Source organism: Ostrinia furnacalis, unplaced genomic scaffold (genome assembly GCF_004193835.3).
Source record: "Ostrinia furnacalis isolate ACB-3 unplaced genomic scaffold, ASM419383v2 OfSCF4790, whole genome shotgun sequence".
Lineage (NCBI taxonomy): Eukaryota > Metazoa > Arthropoda > Insecta > Lepidoptera > Crambidae > Ostrinia > Ostrinia furnacalis.
In genome coordinates this window covers 126,854-142,729 of record NW_021135029.1, presented here as the reverse complement: position 1 = coordinate 142,729, position 15,876 = coordinate 126,854, and the positions used below count along the sequence as shown (strand labels likewise).

The 15,876-nt window shown below is 37.3% G+C and overlaps 1 protein-coding gene and 1 pseudogene across 1 annotated transcript in view; both read left to right on the top strand.

The window, feature by feature from the left end:
* Window positions 1-8,000, top strand: part of LOC114360014 (zinc finger CCCH domain-containing protein 10-like) — a 29,044-nt gene extending 21,044 nt beyond the window's left edge. Inside the window, exons 3-4 of the mRNA XM_028314565.1 lie at window positions 7,093-7,190; window positions 7,541-8,000. Of these exons, the coding sequence (XP_028170366.1) occupies window positions 7,093-7,125 (33 nt within the window). The 3' untranslated portion in view covers window positions 7,126-7,190; window positions 7,541-8,000. The remainder of the gene's footprint in view (window positions 1-7,092; window positions 7,191-7,540) is intronic.
* Window positions 8,001-11,380: 3,380 nt separating this feature from the next.
* LOC114360015 (60S ribosomal protein L21 pseudogene) lies at window positions 11,381-12,197 on the top strand (annotated as a pseudogene).
* Window positions 12,198-15,876: the final 3,679 nt, after the last annotated feature.

Sequence of the window (15,876 nt, the reverse complement as noted above, 5' to 3'; positions counted from 1 at the left end):
ATAGTTAACTGAAATGCAATGAACAAAATTTGTTTAATAATATTGTTGTCGATTGCCTAAATATGCCCACTGCTAATCACTAGCTTAATAATAATTACTGGCCTAAAGATAAAACTTATTCATAAGGCTGTATGCCAAGGGAATAAAGTGCATTTTTCATTGCTTTGAGACGACATATTAAAATACGTGCGTAATTTTTCATTTAAAATATGCACCTTACGACCCTGGTATAAGGTTTGATGTCTTATTTTTGTGCCCTTTAAGCTTTTAGCTTAGGAACACTTTCAAAAACTTTCGAGGATTTGACTCCTCATTCCTCTGTATTTTCAGCTATGCTGAAATATTATAATAGACTTCAATAGCCACGGGCTTAATACAAGTCTGTGAAAACTTTACCATCGCGATTCAAGTCAGCACAGCGACATCTATTGAATCAATTTCGTACTTTGAAACTTGAATGTTTTAAAACAATACGGGGTGCGGGCGGCAGTCGGCCGCTGGCCTTCAGACGGGGAGGTTGTGTCACTCGCTACAAACTGACATTAGCGATCAAAATGAATTTTTTCTTTGGCTAAGTTGCACCACCTGACGTGACCTAACTTTGACCGTAGCTTTGGCGATAACCGGTGTTTTTTGTATGGAGTTAGACAGACTTTTGACGCTTGTCAAAGTTGAAGTAAGATGGTGCACCCCAGCTTTTGTTCGACAATAGATTTTATGTCAGAATTGTTCATAGAGTACGTGCAGTCAGACAATACAATTGAATTATGACGCGCTCAGACGCTATTTTCTACCTGAATAGAATCTATTAGTGTAAAAAAACTATAATTGACTCCAAAACAACTGCACTAGATAAATACAAGTAGAAAAATTATTACGTTATTTATTTACTAGGCCTTTGCAATCAGTATCCAAATTAGGAGCTAGTCAGAATCTGTAACTTAATCGATTTACGTGAAGAAAACAATTTATATTTTTCATACTTATTAGAATTAGATTTTAGGAGATAAAAACTGAAATCCTCGTATAAGGTGATGAATTTTAGGAGCATGTCATGAAACCAAAATTATTAGCATACAAGAGCTTGTTTTAAAAAAAAATCTTTTTATTTATGATGGGGAATTTACTGCGGCGTAGTAGCAGAGATTTTCCGTTTGTAGATCGTAATAATTTCGAAGAATAGGGATGTTTCGTGGATAAAGCAAGAAAGTAGCAAGAGTTTGAATAAGACAGTCGGTGAACTTACCAAAAAAAAAACTCTAAATGTATTTTTCACTTTTTTAAACTTATGAAAATTTAAAGAGATGAAGCGCACCAAAGTTTAGAAGATGAGGCACATGACGTCAAGGCATGCTTAAAAATGTGGCGATTTGTGTCGTCACGCGGAATTTCATCGCATCATTATCTTCGTAATTACTTGTTTAATTGAAAAATAAAAATATCCTGTGTCCAATATTTTTTGAAATTGTAAAATTGACGGACCAAAAGTCTTTTTTAAAGAAACTAGCCTATTTCTATGGCCACATTCCAGCTACATCATCAGACCCTGCAGTTTATCTTAGAGAANAAACAATAATGACTTTGGATTTTATAGTTCTTGCAACTCACTCGGATAACAATATTACTTTAGAATTAAAGATGGCGCGATAGTTAACTGAAATGCAATGAACAAAATTTGTTTAATAATATTGTTGTCGATTGTCTAATTACTGGCCTAAAAAGATGGAACTTATTCATAAGGTTGTATGCCAAGGGAATAAAGTGCATTTTTCATTGCTTTGAGACGACATATTAATTTGCGTGCGTAATTTTTCACTTGAAATATGCACCTTAAGGTATGATGTGATTATTTTTGTGCCCTTTAAGCTTTTAGCTTAGGAACACTTTCAAAAACTGTGAAACTTCAAATCCTTATTCCCTAGGATATTATTATTTATACTTTAATAACCACGGGCTATTAATAAGCGTCTGTGAAAACTTTACCATCGCGATTCAAGTCAGCACAGCGACATCTGTTGAATCAGTTTTGTACCTTAATGTTTTAAAATTGTAGTGACTTTTGCTTGTATAGTTCTTGCAACTCACAAAGGCAAGTGAGATTTACTTGTGTGTGTGTAGGTGTACATGCACATAACGGTAGTGTAGTGTCTGTCAAAGCTTTTGAAAACGATCAGTAGCGAGCCACCACACATGTAAAGCTCACTTGCCTTCGTGAATTGCAACAACAAATGCATTTCTGTGACGGTCTTTTATGTAATTGTTGTCACACCTATAAGCTAAACTTAAGCATAATTAATTAAGTAACACCTACAAGGCTACAAACTGCGCAAACTTATTTACTAGGATAACCATAATACTTTAGAATAGATGGTACAGTCAGCTTCAGCTTTTAGCTTAGGAGCACTTTCAAAAACTTTGAATCTTCAAATCCTCATTCACATCATGTTTTATATTTCAGCTATGCTGAAATTTACAATTTACAGACTAGAATATAATTATTATCATACACTTCAATTGTTTTAAAATTGCCGTTCCTTTTCTTTGTAAATATATTTGTGTGGTATTGTATGAAATGGTTGTTACGCCTATAAGCTAAACTTTAACGTAATTAAGTACACCTACAAGGCTAAAAACTATGCAAACTTATTTACTAAGATAACAATAATAGGTACTTTAGAATTATAGATGGCGCTATAGTTGACCGAAAAGCAGTGAATAGATTTTTGGTGCCCTATAAACATGAGATTAAAACCACTATCAAAAATTCATTCCCAACCTTCTATTTAAATTTCAGCTAATCTGAAATATTATTCAACTTATAAACTAGGAAAAATTATGTAGTAGCAAATAATTAACAAGCCACACGCTATTGGTACACGTCTACAAAAACTTCAATTGAAATATGCACCTTACGACCTTGGTGTAAGGTTTGATGTGCTAATTTTTTGTGCCCTGCTTTTAGCTTAGGAGCACTTTCAAAAACTGACTTGTGGACTATACATTTCAGCTAAGCTGAAATAACAATAGGACTTATCAACTAGGATACATTATTAAATGCATATTACATAATATTATAGAATTTAAAAGCCACGGGCTATTAATACGCGTCTGTGAAAACTTCACCATCTCGATTCAAGTCAGAACAGCGCCATCTGTTGAATCAATTTTGTACTTTGAAACTTCAATTGTTTTAATATGGCCGTTACTTTTCTTTGTAAACGTATTTGTGTGGTCTTTTATGAAATTGTTGTTACACCTATAAGCTAAACTTAAGCATATTTATGTACACCTACAAGGTCACAAATTGGGAAACTTATTTACTAGGATAACAATAATGCTTTATAATAAGAGCTTTTAGCTTAAGAGCACTTTTAAAAACTGTGAATCTTCAAATCCTCATTCCCACCTTTTGTTTTATATTTCAGCTACAAAATAAGAAATATTGAGTAACATTTAAAGACTTTAATAATAGGCACATGTTATTAAAGTTTTTAACTTAGGATCGCTTTAAAAAATGCTGGTACCCATCCTGTTTCTATTCAATTTATAAAGTAGGATACATCAAGCAGTAAATAACCGAGAAAAATTACTTACAAGAAATAAGTACAAAGCTTACAAAATGGGAAACATAAAATAGTAATGTATTACAGAATTAGTAGTGAGCACCGTATCATCGCAATTTTCAATGTCAACACTCTTATGATCCGATACAAATGTTTATGTTAATGACACATTTTTTTAATTCTTAATGCTACCAAGCATAGCTAAGTAGCATTCCAAAAATTTAGGGTAAGATGAGTCAATGATCATTCACCGGCTACCTTAACATAAGTGATCATGCCGCATGCTGCATGCACCGATTACAAAACTGATGAAACAAAGCCTTTATAAAGTAAACTGGAGAAACTTCATCACCGCGATCTAGTTGCGCACAGCGACATCTGTGATTTTGTGCATGAAATTTGTCGGTCTAGATTTGGCACCTCGTAACTAAGTTTTTTGAAAAAAAAATGTGATGAAAAGAATTTCAAATAAGTTTTTAATTTTTTGGTGATAACTCGTAAAATTAAATGTTATGTGATTGCTCTCTATGAAGCTTAGTCACATGTCATCCTAATACCTTGATCGCATGCTGCAGAAGCTATTTTAGATGAGATGACTTGTGAAAATGCAGAATTTTACACAAAATTGTTTTAGTGTCATGACACAAACAAAATTTAGTTAATAATATTCTTAATGCTACAAAGCATAGCTTAGTAGCATTCCAAAAATTTCATTGCTTGTCGAGTCAATGAACATTCACCCTCTACCAACAAATATTCATGCCGCATGCAGTATGCGTGTGCTGATTACAAAACAGATGAAACAAAGCCTTTATAAAGTAAACTAAAGAAACTTTATCACCGCGATTCAGTTGCGCACAGCGACATCTATGATTTTGAGCATGAAATTTGTCGGTCTAGATGTGTAACCACGTAACTAACTATAAAATGAGTTTTTGTAGTTGCTACTTAGCAAGGCTTAGAAGTATTCCAAAAACTGCTTGTCGAGGTAAATATTAATAAGTCAATGATCATTCAACCGCTATCATTAAGTGATCATGCCGCTTGATAACATCCTATAACACTTTGATTGCATGCTGCAGAATGCATTGGAAGAAATGATTTGTGAAAGAAATGAGTGACGAGGAGACGATTGATGACACAAAAAATATTATTTAGTTATTTTTTTATTCTTAATGCTACAAAGCATAGCCAAGTAGCATTCCAAAAACTTAGGGTAAAATGAGTCAATGATCATTCACCGGCTACCTTAACATAAGTGATCATGCCGCATGCTGCATGCACTAATTACAAAACTGATGAAACAAAGCCTTTATAAACTAAACTGGAGAAACTTCATCACCGCGATCTAGTTGCGCACAGCGACATCTATGATTTTGTGCATGAAATTTGTCGGTTTAGATGTGTAACCACGTAACTACCTATGAGTTTTTGTAGTTGCTCTTAGCAAGGCTTCTTGTCTAGGTTAAATATTAATAAACTAGTCAATGATCATTCACCCGCTATCATTAAGTAATCATGCCGCTTGATAACATCCTATAACACTTTGATTGCATGCTGCAGAAAACAAGTTTGGAAGAGATGATTTGTGAAAGAAATGAGTGACTAGGAGAAGATTGATGACACAAGCAATATTTAGTTATTTTTTATACTTAATGGTACTAAAAGGTATGCTAAATTCATTCTAAAAACTGCTTGTCGAGGTTAATAAGTCAATGAACAGCTACCATAATGATCATGCCGCATTACGGGACTATTCCCACCGCTGCAACTCCTGTGTAGCCAGGATCTACAGTTTGACCGCCATAAAAACCCAACCAATGAAGGTCAAGTTGGTCCCGGGGGAAAGCATTCAAAAAACTGTCAGGGTAAAATAAATCAATGATCATTCACCGGCTAACTTAACTTTAAGTAATCAATCAATCAATCACATGCCGCATGCTGCATGTACTAAATAACAAAACTAATGAAACAAAGCCTTTATAAAGTAAACTGGTTTTCATCACTGCGATCTAGTTGCGCACAGTGACATTTATGATTTTGGCCATGACATTCATCGGTCTAGATTTGGCACCTCGTAACTAACTTTTTTTTTTCATTTTGTATAAGTTAGTGATCATTCACCCGCATGTTGCATGCACTGATTACAAAACTGATTAAAATATCATTCCAATACCTTTGTCGCATGCTGCAAAGAGATGACTTGTGAAAATGTAAAATGTGACACAAAATTATTGTTCTAGTTTTGCGTTACCGTTACCGTTGCAAAAAGTTTGTAAAATAAATTATTATTGATCATTCACCCGCTACTATAAGCATCAGTAGTCATACTGCATGCAACATCTATGTTTAGGAAAGAGTATTGTTCTAAATTAAATCAAATAATTTTATTTGCATAAAACATCTAGGTTTTAATGACACAAACAATATTCAGTACCTTTTTAAAATTATTTTCTTATTATTATTTTCATTCTTAATGTTAACTAAGCATTAAGAATTCCAAAAACTCTGCTTGCAATAACTAAGGAATCATGATGACGCATGCTATGCGCCATGCATCATGCAAAAGTAACTTAACTCAAGTAATTGTAGTCATATAAAGTAGAGAAAAAAAACCTTATTACCGCGGTTCAGTTGCGCACAGCGACATCTATGATTTTTAACGTGAAATTCATCGTCATGTATTGTGACACCTCGTAACTAACTTTTCTTTTAAATTAAATTGTAATGACAATAATTTCAAATGGTATTTAATTTTCTAAATTAATTAAAAATGTATAAAAAGGGAGCTATTTGTTTGTGATAAGCTGAACTTGGGTAATTTAAACGATATTATTTTGTTTTGTGTTTATTATTATGTGGGTAATTACTAATTGTAAGTTAACAATGGTAGAATATCTATGGATGTGACGAAAAAGTGGATTCCCCTTACAGGTTACATAAACTTAAAGAGAAGAAATTCCCCAATATTTTGTTACAAGTTATTGTCATCTAGACGCATTAAACTTGAGGGCCAGTTTTTTTTTATCGAAGTTAACATAACGACTAACTAAGTAGTCAAACTTACTAATGGCAAAAACCGCCTCTGTGGTCTAGTGGTAAGACCACCTGCTTCAGACGCAGAGGTCCCGGGTTCGATTCACAGTGGGGGCAGATTTTTCTGTTCGGTTCGGTCGGTGGTAGGGCTTGTTCTAAATCCGCCTGGCTAGCTACCACCATCTTACCTAAGTCTGTCGCCATATCAACAATGTTAACAGCATTGTTGTGTTCCGACAGTTAGAGGTAAGATAGCCAGTTCCTCCGTGGTTGAGGATTCCGGGTGAAGCTCGCTTCCACCTTCGGCCTGATCATCACTTACCATCAGGTGATACAGGCCAAGAGCTTCCTCGTTGTGAATAAAAAAAATGTAATCAACAAAATATATAACATGATACCTACTTAATTACCTACGTAATTGTCACAAAATTAGAATAAAAAACTGGCCCACAGTAAATTAATGAAATTATAGTAAATTAGTTCTCATCCACAGCTCCACTTACGAATGAAAAGCAGCTTAAAATGAATTGGATGGGACAGATGGAACAGATGAACAGATTAGCATCTTGAAATGAAGCAGGATATGTCCAGGTATGTAGCACCCTTTTTTTAGGGCGGTTAAAAATGCATTAATGGGGGCGTTTGGCTGAAAATAGAATTGTTGGCGCTTATAAGAAAAATGGCGTTCGTTTAGCGGTAAGTGTTATCACTGCTAAAAATGTATGCACAACGTCACTATTGAAGTTAGCAAACGTTTCCTCGACGAAAACAAATTATATTTACGGTCAAACGCCCCCACTGCATAATTTGAATGTGTGGCTCTCCTGGCCAGTGCATCTAATCTATACTTAACATCTCATTCGATTATTGTGAATAAAATAAAATACTTCATTAAAAAGTTTGTAAGGAAAGTATTCTTATTTAAAAAAATCTTTTTTCAGTTCACAAGTGGAAGATCAAGCTTTGAATGGAGTCAAGCATCGGACTTAAGCCTTTCTCTTAAATCGGAAAAATAATACAAGATTTTGTGAGTACTGCCGCAACCGCACTGCGTACAGACTGAAAAGAAAGGAAAACGACAATCACATCAAGTCTGTCACCATAAAATCGACTGATGTAGAAGAATCTGAGGACCCAAACAAAAGATAACCAGCCACTCAGCCAAGAACGTACAGGCGACCACACATCAAAGTAATACTCGTACATTACTGCAAAATAGCACTTGTTACAACTCCATAAGGCCTACTGTCCAAATAAACTGCTCATGCGCACACTATCGTCAATTGACGATTGCTTGCATCTTGCATAAAAACAACCAACTGTGTCCACAAACTCACGAAAGCGAGTGAGCCTTACTTGTACATGCACATAACGATAGTGTAATGTCTATCAAAACTTTTGAAAAACGAACAGTAGCGAGCCACCACACATGTAAAGCTCACTCGCCTTCGTGAATTGCAACAACTACTGTCATTTACGTTCGTCATGCTGTATGCATTATGCATGCATTCGTCAACTGACGGACTGTGGACAGTGTGCCACAGTAGTTACCTTGATGTGCTGTCGTTTGTACCGGTCAGGTAATTCTAAAAACTTGTACTTAAAGCCAAAACACATGGTGCTTTTCGCATCGGTGATCGGCGATTTAGTAGTCGCCTTTTAGAAGCTGCGAACTCCCACTTATTCCGCACAAACGTCAAACGCAGTGATTGAGTCGCTTTTCGGAAGCTCGATGCAGCGACAGCAGTCGCTAAAACGCGCTACGAAATCGCAAAATCGCGATGCTGCATCGATACAGTCGCAAAATCGCCGATGGCCGATGCTAAAAGTAGGATGTCTTTGCCCTTGCCCTTACAAGAGTATTTACATGTCTCAGTGAAACTTCAAAACGATAGAGGATGGCATAACGATGAATCTAAAAAATCATACCTGAGTAGACAAATAGGACATTATGTGAAAGAGGAAATAATATTCTCCACACATGGCGCTTTAATAGAACATGACCATATTAAGTGATAACAATGATCGTTCAATGGATATCCTTACATAAGTAATCTTTAATTAGCTAGGGTATTTAGGGTCCACTGCAGGAGACGACTCTCTCTAATGTACCAGAGGCAATGGAGGATTTGGCCTGCAGACAGGCTTTATTATAATCACTAGCTTTCCACCCGTGGCTTCGCCCGCGTAGATTTTGTCTGTCACAGAAAAACTTTATCGCGCGCGGTTATCAAAAACCGGGATAAAAACTATCCATGTCCTTTCCCGGGACTCAAACTATCTCTATGCTAAATTTCATTAAAATAGGTTCAGTAGTTTAAGCGTGAAAGCAAGACAGACAGACAGACAGAGTTACTTTCCCATTTATAATATTAGTAAGAATTAGCCGTGTGGTTCCGGCAAAACAGAATAGGACCGCTCCCATTCTTCCCGTGGATGTCGTACAAGGCGACTAAGGGACAAGGTGGTAGGCACGATCAGCGTCAAATAGTTCGTGATACTCAAAGTGGCCAAAAAGTTCGCAATACGACAGGTTGTTGTCAACGTTTTGGCCACTTTAAGGTAGCCTTTCAAACTAAGCGTCACAGACGCAGAGTCTATAACTTTGGTCTTCTGCCACCAACGCTGCNAACTAAGAGTCACTAACTCGCTTCGAAAGGCTACCTTTTAGACCAAAGCTAAAGACGCTGCGTCTGTGACGCTTAGTTCGAAAGGCTACCTTTAGGTGTCATGAACTTTTGAAGCTGATTGTACTGCAACTGACCAAAAATGTTGTTTAATGGATTATTATTAACTAGTACTAACAACTTAGCCTAGTAATCTCATCAATGACGCTACGACTTGTCACTTGTCAGTCTAGCATGAAGTGCCACTTACCTAAGAGGCACCTCCAAAAACTAAGGAACAAGTTCTTCGTTCTGCGTAAATCACTCTTAAGCTAATAATCTCGTTTGGATTTATTGTTTTTCTCGTTTGGCATATTAGACGGTTTAGTTTAGATTCGCTAGTATGAAACACACAAGTCTCATTGTGTGCTTCTTACTAGTAGGCTTAGGTTTAATAACTTTAATTTTACTCTAGATAATATAAAGTAAGATTTTAGTGCCGTACCGCATTGAGCGCGGTGGCACTACCAAAAATTGTCGTTTAATGGGTTATTTTTAAGTTACATAATTTCTTATACTAACTTAAGTAATAAACACATCACAGACGCTATGACTAGAGCCAAACTAGCACGAACTACACAATCCCTATCGTGTGGTCCTTACTAGTAAGCCTATTACAGTCGAGTAAACTCGATTGGGTTATAAATGCTGCCAAGAAAACTTTAACACCGCGATTCAACTTACGCACAGCGCCATCTATCGAGGTTGCGGTGATACAAATTTCATGACATAACTTAAGCTAAGCCCAGGTAAGGATTTTTCCGTGGGAGAGCCACGCTTCGGCACGAATGGGCCGGCTCGACCGGAGTGATACCACGGCCTCACAGAAAACCGGCGTGAAGCAGCACTTGCGCTGTGTTTCGCCGAGTGAGTGAGGGTACCGGAGGCCCAATGAGGTGTTGTTGTGACTTCGCTAATGTTGCGGGTCTGTAGATGCTTGGCTTCTCAACAGCCGGCAGCGATTGCTTACCATCAAGTGATCCGTCTGCTCGTCTGCCACCTATGACAAAAAGGTAGCTACTTAAATTAAAGATAATATTCACAACCAAATTGAGACACTACTTCCTCTTAGGCTTTAGATCCTGGCTTAGTTTACACCCGCTAGCACGAATCACACAAGTTTCATCGTGTGCTTCTTACTAGTAGGCCTATGAGTATTACAGTCGAGTGAACTCGATTAAGAGTATACATACTGTCGTGCAAACCACACAGAGCGACATCTAGATAGAATATCGTAAGATTTTAGTGCCGTACCGCATTGGGCGCGATGACACTACCAAAAATTGTCGTTTAATGGGTTATTTTTAAGTTAGTCTACGAGACTAACTTAAATAATAAACACATCACAGACGCTATGACTAGTGCCAAACTAGCACGAACTATGCCATGCGCAAGGCTCTTACTAAGCACGAAGCCAAAATAAAAACAAGGAAAGAAATAAGAAATAAGTCTATCTTCCCACCCAGAGTGTATGCTGTGAAAGCCTGAATAAAACTACACAATCCTCATCGTGTGGTCCTTGCTTGTAGGCCTATTACAGTCGAATAAACTCAACTGGGTTATAAATGTTGCCAAGAAAATTTTAACGCGATTCAACTTACGCACAGCGCCATCTATCGAGGTTATAGTGATACATATTTCATGACATAACTTAAGCTAAGTCCAGGTTAGGTTTTTTCCGTGGGAGAGCCACGCTTCGGCACGAATGGGCCGGCTCGACCGGAGTGATACCACGGCCTCACAGAAAACCGGCGTGAAGCAGCTTGCGCTGTGTTTCGCCGAGTGAGTGAGGGTACCGGAGGCCCAATGAGGTGTTGTTGTGACTTCGCTAATGTTGCGGGTCTGTAGATGCTTGGCTTCTCAACAGTCGGCGGCAATTGCTTACCATCAAGTGATCCGTCTGCTCGTCTGCCACCTATGACAAAAAGGTAGCTACTTAAATTAAAGCTAATATTCACAACCAAATTGAGACACTACTTCCTCTTAGGCTTTAGATCCTGGCTTAGTTTACACCCGCTAGCACGAATCACACAAGTTTCATCGTGTGCTTCTTACTAGTAGGCCTATGAGTATTACAGTCGAGTGAACTCGATTAAGATTATACTGTGTAATAGAGTAAGATTTTAGTGCCGTACCGCATTGGGCGCGGAGGCACTACCAAAAATTGTCGTTTAATGGGTTATTTTTAAGTTAGTCTAAGAGACTAATTTAAATAATAAACACATCACAGACGCTATGACTAAAGTCAAACTGGAACGAACTATGCCATGCGCGAGGCTCTTACTAAGCACGAAGCCAAAATAAAAACAAGGAAAGAAATAAGAAAGAAGTCTATATCTACTGTCATAATGAGCTGTAGAAATAGTGAAATTAAAGCTCTGTGATTGGTTCGTTCACCCTGTGCGTCCACGCGCACTGTGAGACTCATAGTCAGGTTTGTGAATATGGGCGTAACTCAAGTTTAGTAGTCCAAGGATAGTGTAATTTTTAGTGCCAGGGGCACCTCAAAAATTTCGAACGTTGCAAAGTACTAGAAGATTTTGTTCAGATATTACTCTTGGCCTAATCGAAAGAGCTTTGTATCACAAGGCAGCAAGATGACGAACTCCAAAGGTTACCGCCGAGGAACCAGGGACCTGTTCGCCCGCAGGTTCCGCACACATGGAACTATCCCCCTTTCCACGTACATGAAAGTGTACAAAATCGGAGACATCGTTGACATTAGGGGCAATGGTGCAGTCCAGAAGGGTATGCCACACAAAGTGTACCACGGCAAGTTAGACAGGCCGCATGTACAACGTCACAGCGCACGCGCTCGGCGTGATCGTCAACCCTATTCTTAGCCTAGTCACTTGGTCTATACAGGGTGTTAGGTAAATGGGTATATGAGCCGACACTAGCCCATGTTAACATGGTCATATAAATGGTATGGTGAAGTCATTCATACAAAGCTGATTTTATAAAATTTATTTTGTATGAAAAATAAAATAATTAAAATGAAGATATCAATTTTCTGACTTCACCATACCATTTATATGACCATGTTAACATAGTAACATAGGCTAGTGTCGGCTCATATACCCATTTACCTAACACCCTGTATATTGCAAGCTAGCAAGAAACACACAAGAATCATCGTGTGCTCCTTGCTAGTAGGCTGTTGAGTATTACAGTCGAGTGAACTCGATTGGGTTATAAATGCTGCCGAATAAACTTTAACACCGCGATTCAACTACGCACAATGCCATCTATGCGTGGTTATTGTAAAACATATTCAATTTAGGCATTAATTAATTTAGCTTAATACTTTGTTGGCAGAACATTAATACCTTTATGATACTGAGGTAGATGCCTTTTAACCATACTCGTATCTTCGTTGGTTACTATTTTATACGTGATCGATGACACTTTTAACCTAAGTTTACACAATATTACTGGCAATTTAACTGGATATTAATGACTTTTATTTTAATATTGGATAACAAGGATCGTATGTAAAATAAGCGAATGGATCTCACTTAATTTGCTAGCAAAATATTTTAAACTTTTATACCACCAAACTCTAGTTGGTGGCTCTTCAAAAATTATCAGAGGAAGGTTATGTTTTTAAGTAGGATTTAAATGAACATGTTGATACTGTACGAATGGTTCTCGCTCGCTTATACTTTGTCGAAAAAACATTAATACCGAGATTTAAGTGGGCACAGCGACATCTATGATGACTTATGAAACATCTGATTATTAAAGTTTAAGCTTAAATCTAATAATACTGTTTTTAGTAAGCCTTTGGCAATTGGCATTCCATTCCATTGGCTCTTACAGATAAATTTGTGAGCTTGTTGCATTACATTTTACCAACAATTAAACCACCTTTGCTATAATTTTGTTAGGCCTAGGCTTCTTTTTAGATGCTGTTCAAATGTATTCGACCATAGCATTGCGTTTTCTATTGCCATTGACTTTGATATGTTCATTACTTCACTCTAAAATAAGCTAAATTAGATTAATTTGTAACATGGCTAGCATTATAGACAATAATGTAAAGTAAATCACAGTCTTTGAGTATTGAAGCCTCTGGCACCACCGATTTAGAGGGTTATTGATTATTTTAAGCTAAGTTACAAAGAATAAAACAGTTAAACTCATCATCTCACCTTTAATTGTGGTATTCTTTGCTATAATTTAGCTAGATCTATGCTAGTTTATAAATAATCTAAGTTTAACGTTTAAGTTTGCGTGTAAAGGCAATCTTGTAAATAAGATAATTTATCTACTGAAGCAAAGATTTTATATCAATTAACAATGTTTTCGACTTTATTTTGTTACAAGATTACCTGATTCTATTACCATTGACCTTGAAATGTTCATTCAAACAAAAGACATCCATAAGGCGCGCGCGCATGGGCGACTTTTTGTCACCGTGACACCTTTATTAAACGAAAAGAGAGACAACCTACTTTTCTTAACTATGAAGAGACACACTGTCACAGTGACAAAAGTCACCCGTGCGCGCAAGCTTAAGCGACTGCGCACACTGGGCGACAATCGCGGCGACTAGACGCTGCGACTAGACGCCTATTCTTGTTAATTTCGCGACTTCGCGCACTGACTTCGACAGCACATCAGGCTACCCATTTTTGTTGCAAACTCGCCCATATTACAACTGCACAAGAACCCGCAGTAGTTTCATTGACGTGCCATCGTCTGTACAGAAAATTGGTAAGAATAAGCGTCTGTCTTGTCACCGCGACTGTCGCCCAGTGGGCGTTAATTTAGATCAATGTAAAACATGGTGGTAGAAAGTTATAAACTAAATCACAATCTTTGATTATTTAAGCCTGTAATAGACGCCATTTATATTACCTTACTGATATGGTTTATTGCCCAGTTCTTCGATGATTTCGACATGAATTATACAAGTTATNGCTCTTACGAAGCACGAAGCCAAAATAAAAACAAGGAAAGAAATAAGAAATAAGTCTATCTTCCCACCCAGAGTGTATGCTGTGAAAGCCTGAATAAAACTACACAATCCTCATCGTGTGGTCCTTGCTTGTAGGCCTATTACAGTCGAATAAACTCGACTGGGTTATAAATGTTGCCAAGAAAATTTTAACGCGATTCAACTTACGCACAGCGCCATCTATCGAGGTTATAGTGATACATATTTCATGACATAACTTAAGCTAAGCCCAGGTTAGGATTTTTCCGTGGGAGAGCCACGCTTCGGCACGAATGGGCCANCAAGTTACATTTAAAATATTATAATTTAGCGAAATTCTATACTTATGTTTTGGTAAAACATCGAAAATTGCTATGTAAAAATACTACTAAAATTGTGACACAGTGACATCTATGTATTTTCGTTGTCGACACCTCATATCTGTATGCGTTAACTCCCGATCTAATTACACCGTAAAAACATAGATGTCGCTGTGCTTACTTGATTCACGGTGGCGAAGTTACATCTCGAGCATATAAATATCTCAGAAATTTTATTTGTAGTCACCATTTTAGTCTTAAAGACATAAGTTAGACATAAGTAACTAGTCATAGACTAGGAATCAATGTATAACGTCTAGAGATTTTATTTTCATTATTATTTTTGTAAGTGCTGCCGAGCTAAAAGCGGAGCAGCGCTGTTTAAATCAGTAGTATCCGTACTTTGAACCTTAAGCCCATGGTATTAAGTATTAATGTGTATTACAAGAATTTACAGAATTATTCGTAAAACGCTAAAATGACCACACTTTCTCTTTGTGTCTAAAAACACTTATTAAGATTGTATATTCTGAAACGACACCCAAAATGAATGAGGACTGTATTATTAGGAACTATTGTTATCATCATCATCATCATTTGAGCCACAGGACGTCCACTGCTGAACATAGGCCTCAATGAAGTTGGGCCGGTTGGTAGTGACCTTCATCCAGCGCCTTCCTGCAACCTTTAGACTAAGGCCACTGCTTCTTTACGAGATCAAGTCAGAAATGAGGAGATCCGTAAACGAACTGAAGTCGCTGACATAGCCTGGATTAGCAAGCTGAAGTGGCAATGGGCAGAAGTGAGGAGATCCACTGAAGTCGCTGACATAGCCCGACGGATTAGCAAGCTGAAGTGGCAATGGACAGGGCACATAGTACGCAGAACTGACGGCCGATGGGGCAGCAAGGTTCTGGAATGGAGGCCGCATACCGGCAAGCGCAGCGTGGGACGTCCACACACAAGGTGGACTATAGTTACACTAAAGGAACCTAATATGTAACCATTTACTAGTTCGGTAGTAAAAAACAACACCAAAATTCGATTGAATCTCATGTCCTAGATTATGTCCTGCAACTAGTACAAATATTGAAATTCGACCAATCAAAAGTCCCAATCTATACCTGATATTGAATCGAGTTTTGTGCTTCTCTAAGTCCATTTTATCTGTGGATTAAATTAACGTCGTTTCAGTTTGAATGTCTTTATAACTGATCATTATAATTTGTATGGGACAGTCTTTTATTAGTCCCAGGAGCTTAGAGTTTAGTGTATAAGCTCCAGAATTGGTTTTTTTAATGTTTTATAATACTTCTGTATAAAGTAAACCCACCTCAATAGTCTCTCAT